The sequence below is a fragment of the Mustela erminea genome, chromosome 5 (genome assembly GCF_009829155.1).
Source record: "Mustela erminea isolate mMusErm1 chromosome 5, mMusErm1.Pri, whole genome shotgun sequence".
Taxonomy (NCBI): domain Eukaryota; kingdom Metazoa; phylum Chordata; class Mammalia; order Carnivora; family Mustelidae; genus Mustela; species Mustela erminea.
In genome coordinates, this window is record NC_045618.1 from 77,575,484 (window position 1) to 77,588,531 (window position 13,048).

General features: G+C 34.3%; 1 protein-coding gene and 1 pseudogene across 5 annotated transcripts in view; one reads left to right on the forward strand and one right to left on the reverse strand.

Annotated features, from left to right (window-relative positions):
• Positions 1–1,268: 1,268 nt before the first annotated feature.
• Positions 1,269–13,048, reverse strand: part of NOVA1 (NOVA alternative splicing regulator 1) — a 149,829-nt gene continuing 138,049 nt past the window's right edge. For all 5 annotated transcript variants that reach the window (XM_032343985.1, XM_032343984.1, XM_032343987.1 and 2 more), the window contains one exon: positions 1,269–5,031. In XM_032343985.1, coding sequence (XP_032199876.1) covers positions 4,027–5,031 — 1,005 coding nt within the window. In that variant the 3' untranslated portion in view covers positions 1,269–4,026. The remainder of the gene's footprint in view (positions 5,032–13,048) is intronic.
• On the forward strand, positions 12,036–12,517 carry LOC116591982 (annotated as a pseudogene).

Here is a 13,048-nt window from a genome sequence, read left to right on the forward strand (position 1 = left end):
GATGAATTTCTCCTACTAACAGAGTAACTGGTCTCAAATCGTGTCTGTGATGTAAGGAGTATTAAATTATCTTTTTATCTCTTTCAATTGCTGCCTTGGAAAGCAAGAATTCCCTTCTTGGAGAAGACTTACAGTAAGTAAAATTTACTTAAGGACTCAGTGAGGAATCAGCACATGAATCAAGAATGCAATATAAGAATGGATTAAAAAAATGTGATTATCAGTACCTTTGTTGAAATCTATTACCACCATTAAAATTTCCAAGGAAAGATAGGGCCTGTAACATAGGGGTTCCATTCATTGTTAAATTACTAAAATCTACCAATTTAATGCTTTCATACTGTTTATTTTTTTCCAATAGAAAAATAAATCTCATACATTAGAAGTGGTACACAAAAAACTGGGATAAAATTTATCAGATTCTTGATAGCACCATTTACACATTCTTAAAGTAAACATTAATATGCACTTTCTTAGAAAGCGATATAAATATATAATACAGGACTTGCTAACCTCTGTTAACCATCTGAATACGATGGAATAATCTATCTCTACTGTGCAGGTAGGCTGTGCATGGTGGTGTGGCAATATAATTTTAAAAGTTTGTTACAGATGTGATGGGAAGCTGGAAGGAGTCGAATAAGCAGAAAAAAGAGCTTAGATCTATTGTAAGCAATGAGTCGAAATGAGCCGTTACAGGTTAGAATTTATCTTTGTTTCTGATCATTCAATGAGAAAATGACTTCCACAGAAATAGATACATTTAACTGTTTCAGGAGTGGGGTGGGTGAGGTGAAGTAGGATTGAAAGTCCTACAGGTAATAGCAATAACTGGAAGTGCAGACGAAATTGGTCTTCAGTGCAAAGAGGAAGGCAGCCGTTTAAAAAGTCTAGGTGCAATGTTGTGGTGCTGAAAGAAAAGCTCCCAGTGATAAAGGAAAAAAAAAAACTGCAATGCAACTTCAAGCAGTAATTTTGTGGTGCTGAAAGGACAGCTCCCAGTGTTGAGGAAAAGATCTTGGATCTAGAATGAGGTGTCCAATCTGTATGATAAACAGCACACTGTGTCTCAGAGCGCCCATTCAATCTCAGTAAGTAAATGAAATATTGATTGAAAGTGACCCTGAAACAGAATGCATTAAAAAGACATAGAAAGCTGCAGAACTGAGGTAATTCGTATTCAGCATGTTCACCAGCCTCCCTATAGCAAAACAAGTCTATAAATAGTTGCATTTCATAAGATGTTTGGCCCTTGTATCATCAGTTTTCTCCATTTTGGATCAGTATAGCTGAACAGCCATTGTTACATGCCTACCTGTGGCAGTTTGAAGCCATACTAATTTTCTTCCAGTAAATTAAAGCATCACATCACAAATCAATTCTACATGGTCTATAAATTTCAGAGAATAAGTTTTTAGACAGCATGAAGCTGATTTACACATAATGCACACAAACCCTTATCTGTTACCATAAATTAAAATGTAAATATCTTCAATTTAGCTTTCAGATTTAACTAACATATAACCATGCCAACTAGCAAAAGTTTAAAATTCCCATTTACAATTAAAATTGAACTGAGTGCATTTTCAGCAATACTAGCTAGTAAAATACACATAATTGTTTAAATGGTTTGGCTTCAAAGTAACATTAAATTCCAGATGAAATGCATGGGCTCCACAGTGGACTACTGGAATTTTGAAATAAAAGGTTGAAGATTTGCTACGACTGAACAAAACATTTTAAAGACCCAACATTTGAAATGCTTCTAATACACATCCTATATCACTTCCTTTCTCTTTTTCAACTAAGTGGGGCCCCAATCTTTGCCTTTGTTCACTGCTGACTCTGAGACAGCACGGTGAAAGAAATTTACATAGATATTATTTACTGTTAATGTATTATAAATGATCTGAGACTTGTGACATGCAAGGAAAAAATGAGACGGGAGACAAGTGATGCTACATGATGAACTAAGCACATTTATAATGATAAAATGAGTAAATATAATAGCGGCAATGCTAACCACTGATTCCACGAGATACACTATTTGTCAAAACTTACACAGCTACAGAGTATCGACGATAAATAGTCATTACCAATTAACACAGTTTACTACAGCTTTTCTCTTTCATTTAAACAAGCATATCATTCCCTTTTAAAATCATTCTCTAAATAAATATTTAGAGATAGAGAACTCTAAATGAAATAACAGTCCAATGTTAAAAACTAAAAAAAAAATGAATCTACTCTTACAGTTTGACAGAAATGAATTATTAATAGTGGAAGGGGAAGGGATCAGGAAATAATTTCAAGTTCTCAATGTCCAAAAGTAAATTGCACAGTAAATCAATATGAAATGAAGAGTCCATATAGTTCAATGAACAAAAGGGAAAGTTCATGAGGACAAAGATCACAGTTCAGAGAGAGGCTGGACGAAATTCAGACATGGAGCATCACACTCATTGTTCTTTAATTGGTTGCACAGAAAGGAGCAGCTGGGATGCCATTTAGCTTGCTAGGATGGACGTAATCAATGGGTTGAAGTTGAGATGGAAGTAATTCTCTTTTGTAATTCAGTTGCTCAGCCAGATGATCCAGAGGTAGCCAGCATTTTATTTTTGTCCATTGAATTTAAGACTGCATGCACAGCATGAGGAGGTGCTTGGGGATGGATGCCCCTATGAGTGGCCTTGAGTGGGCAAACTCAGAGGTTAACAGATGGTGTGTCAAATGGCCTGGACAGTTGGCACTCAGGAGAGGTACAGAAGAGGGTGACAGTTGTTGGGTCTTGGGAACAAAGGCTTACTTTGAAATGACCTGTCAAAAAGCCTGACAAAGGTAGATCACACTACCTCTCAAGATAAACTGCCTCTTCTAAATAAGCATGCAGGAAATACTGTCTGGTTGGTGACATAAAAATGCTCCACAAAACATGCAAATTACCGAGTATTAGAAACTGCATTGGCTGCTAGCGCCATGCTGCAAAGACTCCATCATGGGAGCAAACAGCTAAATCACAGATAGCTTCACAGTAAAATCTACATTCACAATACTAATAGGTTTCTAGTGTTAACAAATTATACACAATTATAAGCTCTTAAAATGCAACATACTTATCAAGCAGTTGCAGATAATGAAACATTATCAGCTATCAATAATTTGTTGGCACTTTCACTTTTGTTTATAAAATTTCCAATACACTGTACCACAGTTATGTGTCTAAACAGTGAGGATGTTAATGGAGTAATGACTGTTCTACTGGCCAGGCGATGGGATCAGTAGTGAATTCAGTGCTTAAAAACAAATGTACAAACCTCTGAAGAGGTGGGACTCCATGTGAGAACTTTTGTTGAACTTACAAATGATGAAGAATGGGCCATGGCCAGCATGCAGCATTATTTCCATTGTCTAGTTCAGATGGAGAACAGGTGCTTTTATTGATCTGTAAACTTACCAATATAATTTTCCACAGTTTTAACCTTTTAAATATTTTACAGTGCTTTTATGCAACTATATTGCTTTTTGATCATTTTAAATTTAAAACTTATTTTCAAAATATTGTTTCCTACTTCACTGTGCCCTAAGCAGGAAGTAAGACTTACATGACAGTGCTTTGGCCTCACTCCATTTTAGGTCACTGACCCCACCATACTCAACCTAACAGTAGTTAATTTAGTGTTATCTAGAACTAATACTGAAAACTATACGCATATCCCTGTCTACATTCAATCATTAAACTACAATAATGCTGGTAAAATGGCAGGCTTAAATCTTACACTAGAAACACCTCTGACAAATATACACAAGCAAAGTATAGAGAACAAAACAGATCAAGAAAAAATTCTTTCTATGAAACATCTGGTAAAACACATATTATTTACATATACACATTGTCAACATAGTCGCATTCATTTGCATAATTATATATTAATAACAGAAAAACTTCACTTCTGCAAAGTACAGTACATCCTTCTTGAAAATGGGGTAAAGGAGGGGTTAAAACAATCTGATGTATAATTGGGGCACTCAACCCACTTTCTGAGGATTGGCAGCCCGCACTCCTTGCTCATATGTGATCCTTTGTGTAATTAAATACTGAGCAGCCTGTGTTGCAGCTGGTGTTCCAGTAATGGTTACCTTCCGATTCCTTGTGCCAGGTACGAATTCTCCTTTTTTGGAGATCTGTATCCTTGCACCAGTCAACTCCTGGTATTCCACTAATGTTTTCCCTCCTTTGCCAAGTATTGCACCAACTAAGTTTTCTGGCACTGCTATTTCAACTACATCCTTTGATCCATCTGTGGATTTTTCTGTTCCTAGAATGGCACTGGCAGCTAGGGGAGAAGCAGCTCCAAAATATCCATTGGTTGCAGCAGTAGCAGCAGCCAGGCTACCTAATGCAAATGTCCCCGCCGTACCACCAGCTGTGCTGCCACTGGCTGAGGCTTCACTGGCATAGGTGGCCAACAAATTGGCTGCTGCTGCTGCTGGGTTGGCACTGGCAGCTGCTGCAGCCAAGGCCCCTGTTGCTGCTGCTTGACTGAGACCTAAACCTAATGTGTTGAGATTATATCCGTAGCTGGCTAAAGTATTAAGTGCAGAGGTGATGGCCACCAGGTCATTGCCTGTGAAGCCAGATAAGACTGCTGGAAAGGCTGCAACGCCAGCAAGGTTAGCATGTCCTAAGAGCCCTGCGGCTGCGGCAGCAGTTGGTAACACTTCAGCAGTGTTTGCATAAGGAGATCCGGTTGGATTGGAATTTGCCACTGGACCTGTAACATTGGCATAACTGATATTGAGACAGCTGCCACTCTGTGGATCCTCTTGTATCTTCTGGATGATAAGTTCAACAGCTTTTCGGTTTTGTTCAGGTTCTCCACTCACAGTGACAACCCTCTCTTGCAAGTTGATCCCATCAGGTTTCTGGGAAAGCTGCACCCAAGCCCCTGACTGCTCCATTATAGCCTTCACAGTAGCACCTCCCTTCCCTATTATCAGACCTGCTGTGCTGTTGGGAACTATAATCTTTACCTGTAATTAAAAAAAATACGTATAAATAATTCTTCTGTTTTGCGCATACACATTATATTACTTTACTATCCTAAAAAAGTAAAATAACAAATTGAAAATTAGTTTAAACATAAGTTACGAAAGATAGAAATACCACAACTTCTAAAGTGACTTTTATCGCATTTTAATACAATTATCTTATAAAAGCAGAACGTCCAAAAGCAAAAGCAATTTTCAGTTTAAAATATTAAAAATTTTCCTGGAGTCCTTGTGCATTGCCATAGAAGTTTTAAGAAATTAGTATGTTCTAAAGAAAGGATATCATAACTATACATCAATGGTAACATTTTTATATAGCTCCAAAATAAAAATACTGTTGATATTCTTCATCTAGTGTAGATTTAAGAATACCTTTGGTCTAAAATGTATAAAAACAAAGAGTACAGGATTATGATGCAAAGTAAGTAAAGATAAAAGTAGTAAAGTTCTAGCTCGAGTCCCTTCAGAAAATTAATTTCATGTTCCTTATTACCTAGCAATTTTTTTATTATTCAAACCTTACTTGTTTCATGACTAATATTTTCAGAGAGCAAAAAGATTATTACTAGTGGTATTTTGATTTTTGGACTAAACTGACACACAACACATAACTTTATAAAAATAACAGGTATTTCAAAAACCCCAGATATTTCTAAATAATTAATATAAAAAATTTCAATCACTTTAGGGAGGTGAACAATGATTTGAATATGATATTGCCGGGATGTTCTACTTAAATTTGTAAAATGATTATTTTAATTAGATAGATAATTCTCTTTTTTGGCAGCCATAGCTACATTTTAAAAAATAGGGCTTATAACCATATTATCAAAGGTTACTGAAAATTTACTGGAGTCACGGGAATAATTACGATACAATGTGACCATATGAATAGAGACATTTTAACTAATTTGTATATCCATTCACAAAACCTAGACTATTTGGATTTATTTAATTATAGTCAAATACTATTGTAAAAAGGATAAAATCAGGTATTTTCCATAACACCTGGAATTAAAATATAAATATTAAAAATTTTATTTTGGTAGCACAAAGATATGCATGGCACTGTTTTATGACTCAGTAGATAAAAAACCGGGAGGGTTGTGTCACTGACAGAGCACTAAAGTAATTGCTTTCCTTGTTCTGGATATTAAAACGGGCAGGCTGAAGTAACTTGTTGAAATCTGAGCAGGAATTTAGATGAGATATTCTATGAAGATTTCATTAGATTGCCATGCTCTCTTTAAAACAGAGATTTGGTAAAAATATTTTAAAGAAATACAGCCATGCATTTCTGGCAATTTTGCTCTTCAAGGTAGAAACCAGTCGAAGTATAGATTCGAATTCTAGACTGTGTCACCTCATAAATATATTTATATGTACTAACATACATGTACACACACACAGAACTTTTCCTGTCACATATATAATTTATAGGAACAGGATTTTTTTTCATTCCAATTTGTCTATAAAATAATTTCATTTTATTGAAAAGAATTTAAATTTTCTAGAAACATTTTTTTAGGAAGATCAAATATATCCTTCATATTCCTCCTGATTAAGTGCATTCAGTTTTAAGAAGTAGGATGAGAAATAATTTTTAAAAACATATTAATTTATTAATTTTGTTCACAGACTTTTTTGTAAAAAATAATTTGTCTGAAATGCTGCAGTTTGTTAAAGCATTATAATTAGAAAGTTAAAGCATGATAATTCCTTACACTAATTATAAAGATGAATTAGAATCATCTTTACATTTTATCCTGTGCACATGAGTATTGAGAAAATTTACTTTTAAGGATTTAAATATCAGAATGCTAAATATGATTGTATTTTATAAATAAGTACTTCTTTCCAAAATCAGAACATTTTTATATAGTTGAAAACATTTACATATTGGCAAGCTGTGGTTTTTAACACAATTTTTATGTTTTAACATAATTTTTATGAAGAAAAATACACTAATTTTTTATGTAGTAATACTAATTTCCCACAAAATATTGGGAAATCCATAACTTTTCTTTTTTTGTTGTTTTTTTAAAATTTAATTTTATTTTTTCAGTGTTCCAAGATTCATTATTTATGCACGACACCCAGTGCTCCATACAATATGTGCCCTCCTTAATACCCACAACCAGGCCCTCCAAATCCCCCAGCTCCTCCCCTCCAAAACCCTGTTTGTTTCTCAGAGTCCACAGTCTCTCCTGGCTCATTACCACTTCCAATTTCCCCCAACTCACGTCTCCATTAATTGACCAAAACTTTCTTAAGAGTTGTTCTTAAATTATTTTAAATTCTAATATCGCTATTGTTTTGCCCAATGTAATGATTACCTCATGATTATAACCCAAGAAGAGAAGAGCACATGAAAGGTCAACTATGGGAACTATCCTACAGACTGTCAATAAAAAGCAATGTCATATATAAGTTTATAACATCCATTCTAAAATCACCTGAAGCTTCTATGAGATGTATGAAGATGATATTAATTTATACTACTCTGCACACCAGTCTCATACCATATTTACTGCATACACAGCTTTTTTGTAAAAACCTTAGTACTAGTTCTATTCTTCCAAAAGAAGTTGCTGATGTGTGCACAGCATTGCTATTATTGCACATTAGTTTCTCCCTTCTTTTCTTGTTTTCCCTTGTCCTTTCTTTTCAACATTCAAAAAAAAAAAATTCTGAAACAACACATAGTTCAGAAATGGTGTGTGAACTTCTCATAACTGTAAGCATCTTCCAAAATATCTGTCACTTTGAAAACTGAAAAACTACACCATGCCATCTATCTTTATATTAAAGATGTGCTTCTAATTTGAATTACCATCAGACTATACACACAAAAGATATCTTCATGTAATAAGTACTATTCGCTGGATTTTATTTTTAACTGTTTGAAATAATCTTCTATAAATTACTGTCAGCCATAATTGCTATTTTACAAAATACTGATGTGGTTCCCAATTTTCATTGGTAGATTTTACGTTTGTCCACATATAACTACATAAAGGTGGGTTACGATTTAAGAGAAAACATTACTGACTGTATATTAAGATTTACAATAGCATTACTTAACTTTAGATAGTAATAATTCTGCATAAGGTTACTGATCTCAGATATTAAATTTAAAAATTAAAGAAAACACAAATATAACAAGTTATTAAATCAAAATTTTTTTAAAATGTGAAAACTTAAGAGCCTAGACAAGGGAACATGTCACCTAACTTTTATTTTTGACCCAAGGAAATGAAAACCTCTCAGATTTATACTTTTTTCCTTGAAGACTTAAAAAAATATCTATTTGCTCACTTAATCTAATATGGATGCAAATCAGGAAAGAAAACTCTCTGAAAAGAGTAAGTTGAGACAAAAAGAAAAATTGACCCATATGCATAGTATCTTAGAAAAAGTAGTGTTCTATCTTCATTTTCTGTATCAGGTCAGAGCCAAGAAGTGAGGCATCAGTGTGGAAGCTTGGAGATAATGGGCTACTGAATACTGGGTGGGGGAGGGGAGGGAAAGGAAGCGTGGAAAATTACATAAGATGGCTACTTGTTTATTCCTTAGACATAGGAATATGGTATTTACCAAAGAAAAAGTCTGTGCACTAATATGTTTGCTTTCCCAATGAGACGATAAATAGCAAATTTTGGTTAAATGTATGTCTTCATTTTCATTGGTGAAGTCTATTCACACACTCAAATAAGTATATGTATACTATTTCTAAGGAATTGAGGGAATTAAAAAAACCTTTATCCTAAACAGCATATAAATTATTTGGTTAACACACACCAACTAAATCAGATAAGCTGTTGACAGCTACAAATCAGTTTTCAGAACTATGCTCTACAGTTGCTACCATCAGTTCAGTCATTTAAGGAATGCTTACTGAGTGGTCCAGGCCCTGTGTTGGGAGTTAGGAATAAAGGATATAAATGACACTGCTCCTGCCTATAAGGAATTTTTAGATTAGTTGTAGAAAAAGATGTGTAAATTTAACAGTGCAGTGAAGTCTTTAAAAAGTGCTGAAAAGTAGTTGAAGAGTATAAAGTAGACACAAAGCCTAACTGGAAGGAGAAAGGGTAAGTAAGAAAATCCTTGAAAGACAATGATTATTATGGTTCTAAATATCTTTCACATCTTTGTTCTCTAAGTATCCTGTTCTTTATTTATCAGACATTCCTGTAAGTTTGACCTGTTATCTCTATGTTGGAGAGTTTCCATTCACACCTAAACCCATTTTAATAGTGACCATGTGCTTAAGTACTGTTTTTAAAGAAAAAAATGTTTACTTAAATTTTCTCTACTTCTAGATTTATAATTATGAGAAGATTAACAATATAATTATGCTAATTTTACTAGTATCAACTGCTTTTCAGAAAAAAAGTAGTAAAATGACTATTTCTGTATGTGCAGCTAAAGAAGAACCTCTATGGGTATCCTATGAAAAGTATTAAAAGTACCAAATAGGTAGGCTTTAATGTTGATATGTTTCTGATTAAAAATAAATATTAAGCAAAACAAATTTACTCCTTTTCCAAATAAGAAGTAAAACTCATTATGGTCTTATAAAGCAATGAAAGTGTCTGTAATCATAATTTTTCATTATCATGGCAGGAAAATTATTTAATTATTTCATAAAGCCATACTTTCATATAAATTCAAAATAAGTTCGATTACAGTTTAAGATATCTCAATTGACAGTATGGACTATTTAAGGGCTGCTATATTATATACCACATATGCAGGGACTTTTAAAAAGCAATGCCTAGCAATAATGGATATCTTTCATTTATTCTGTCATTTATTCAGCCATACTGATCTTCCTTCTTCTGGCAACAGACCCTAATTTTCCTTTGCGAAACACCCTCTCTCACTCTTAGTACATGTGCTTCAAGTAAGGCCGACAACCTTCCAATGCTCTAGGAGTGGAGACCTAACAGAGCCTGACACATCACAATTTCCACAACTTTGGCAGTTACTGATTTGGGATTGCGGATGTGGCCCAGGATGGTCCAATGAGTTAAATTTGGTAAAACCGATGGGACAGAGATACCTGTGTTTCTAATTTGGTAGAGCACAACCCTGACATTCCTAGTGACTATCTTGCCACCCTATGGAAAGAAGAAGAACCAGCCTGAAAATAAAGTTAACCTAGAAAAGAGTCTACAGAAATGGAAAAAATTCTGACAGCATTTTGGTATCTGAATCTAACCATGTCTAAAGCTAGCACAGATCAATAAAGTTCCCTTTTTAAGCCACTTTGCATTGGATTTCTATAATTTATAACCAGGCAAGTAGTATATTAGAAAAAGGTTTTACACTCTTGTTATTATCCTATATTATTTGCCTATCCAAAAGAAATACGGACACTTTGTTGTATCTCTTGATGCTCTAAGTCAAAACATTATAGCTCCAGTAAAGAAACACAAGCGGATTCCTTAATTTACCTTTTACCAAGATATACCCAACATGATCTAACAAAATAAATCTCTATCACTTCCCTAATGTATTACAACTTAGGCTACTGAGGCACCATTTTGTAGTGTCCAACGAAGATGCATATGTCATTTTGGGGATCTATATTGAACTGAGGATCAAAGTAAATTGAAAACTTTTCTTTTGATTATAGATTTTATATACATAAATATCTTCCTTTCTGAAAAGTACTGATATGGCAAAATATGTACAGGACTGCTAAATGAATACAAGTATACAAAGAGAACAAAAAAGCAACTCCTCTCTCTACTAGTCTGTTAAATCTACTCACTTTTGATAATCAAATCAAAGGCAACACAGTTTTCATAAGCATGCATAATATTATTGTAAAATACCATGCTGTCTTTTCTTATGTATCTTCACCAGTCCTTCCCTCACCACTGCCAACACAAGGTTTCAAACCTGGAAGCCATCTGTGCCTTTTCTGCTCCCTAGATCTCTACATCCTGTTATGTACTATTTTATTTTTTTCTCCCTGAAATGCTTCTTGCCCAAACCTACTGCTTTATCCTATCCAAAGAAATGCATGGTATTATAAAAAGAATCTAGAATAGGCAGTTTGAAGCTATAGGCTCTCACTCCAGCTTTGCTGTGTGACCTTCGTCAAAATCACTTCAGTTGCATCATCTATAAAATCAGAAAACTTGATAAGATTATGGATGAAGAGTTTTTGTTTTAGCATCATAAAAAACCTTGCTCAACAGATGTCAGTGACAACTCCACCATTCAGTTACCCACTGAAGTATCTAGAATCCTTACGTAGATATTCCAAATTCTCTGTATCCTGTGCCTGAATTGTCTTCCCAGCTTCATCTTTTAAGACTGGTATACCATGCTGAATCCAAACTTTACCTTCTAGTTCTTGGATTTACTCTATATTAGTCATTTTTCCATGTCTTTGCTTTGTTATTTATACATTTGGTCCAAATGACTGAAGTGTTATCTACCTATATTCCCACACTGTTCTTTTCCTGAAAATACATACAGTTTTTCCTTGTGAAATCTTACATGTCCTGCCAGAACAGTTCAAATGCAGTATAGTTTGTAAACTCAATCCTGGTTCCTGAAAACCAAAGTGTCAAAATACTTTCTGCATTTATTATATTACTTATCCAAGGCTGCCTTATATTAGCATAGAACAGATATTTACCTCTCTTACAGAATTTTATCTTCCTGATGGGCATTATCTTATTTAATTTTGTATTTATTATTTGCACTTAGTTGACGTTATCAATTGGATAACTTTAAAAAATAAATCCAAAAGTGTAGATTAATAAGAACTAAATAAACTATTTAAAAGATTCCATCACCACCATACAGTCGTGTGTAGTGTATGTGTGCACATGCATGTTGTGTGTGTAAAATATGACATTGGGTTCTTAAAACAATAGCTTAAAAGAGGAATAATTATTATCATGTCTAAAATCTAAATTCAGACTATCCTTTAAGCTGGAGCCACTGTCTTCCTGTAATTTGCCGAAATGACCAACACAAAGGGAAGGAGGAGAGGTACCCACTGAGAGAAATCATATGTTCTCTAGGCCTTTTGAGAAAATAAGGAGTCGATCCTTCGGCCTCATATATGTAAATGTACAAGAAAGGAGATATTGTAGACATCAAGGGAATGGGCATTGTTCAAAAAGAAATGCCCCACAAATGTTACCATGGCAAAACTATAAGAGGCTACAGTGTTACCAAACATGCTGTTGCCACTGCTGTAAACAAATAAGGACAAGACTCTTGCCAAGAGAATTAATGCACGTATTGAGCATAGTAAACACTCAAAGAGTCAAGATAGCTTCCTCAAGCATGTAAAGGAAAATGATCAGAAAAAGAGGGAAGCCAAAGAGAAAGGTACTTGGGTTCACTGGAAGTGCCAGCCTGTCCAACCCAGAGAAGCACATTTTGTGAGAACCATGAGCTGCTGGATCCCATTCCCTGTCAATTTATGGCAGGGTAAGCGTAAAAAAAACAAAAACAGAACAACAAAAAAACCCCCCAAAAACCTCAAGACTGTAAAAAAATAACTCAAAGATTATATTGCATCCATAATGAAATACAAAAGACAAATGGATGTATGTTTTAATCTTATCATAAAATTACTGAAACCAGTAACACAGACTTATGGTCATTTAAAAAACCACTAACATTATGAATGGGTGTTGTACTTTGTCAAGTGCTTTTTCTTCATCTATTGAGAATGATATGGCTCTTATCCTTTTTTATTAATGTGGTGTATCACGTTGATTGATTTGTGAATATTGAACCACCCTCACAACCCAGGAATAAATCCCATTTGATCATGGTGAATTTTTTTTAATGTATTGTTGGATTTGGTTTCTAGTATTTTGTAGAGGATTTCTGCATCCATGTTCATCAGGGATATTAACCTGTTCTTTTAGTGGAGTCTTTATCTGGTTTTGGTATAGGGGTGATATTGCCTCATAGAATGAATTTGGAAGTTTTCCTTCCTTTTATATTTTTTTGAATA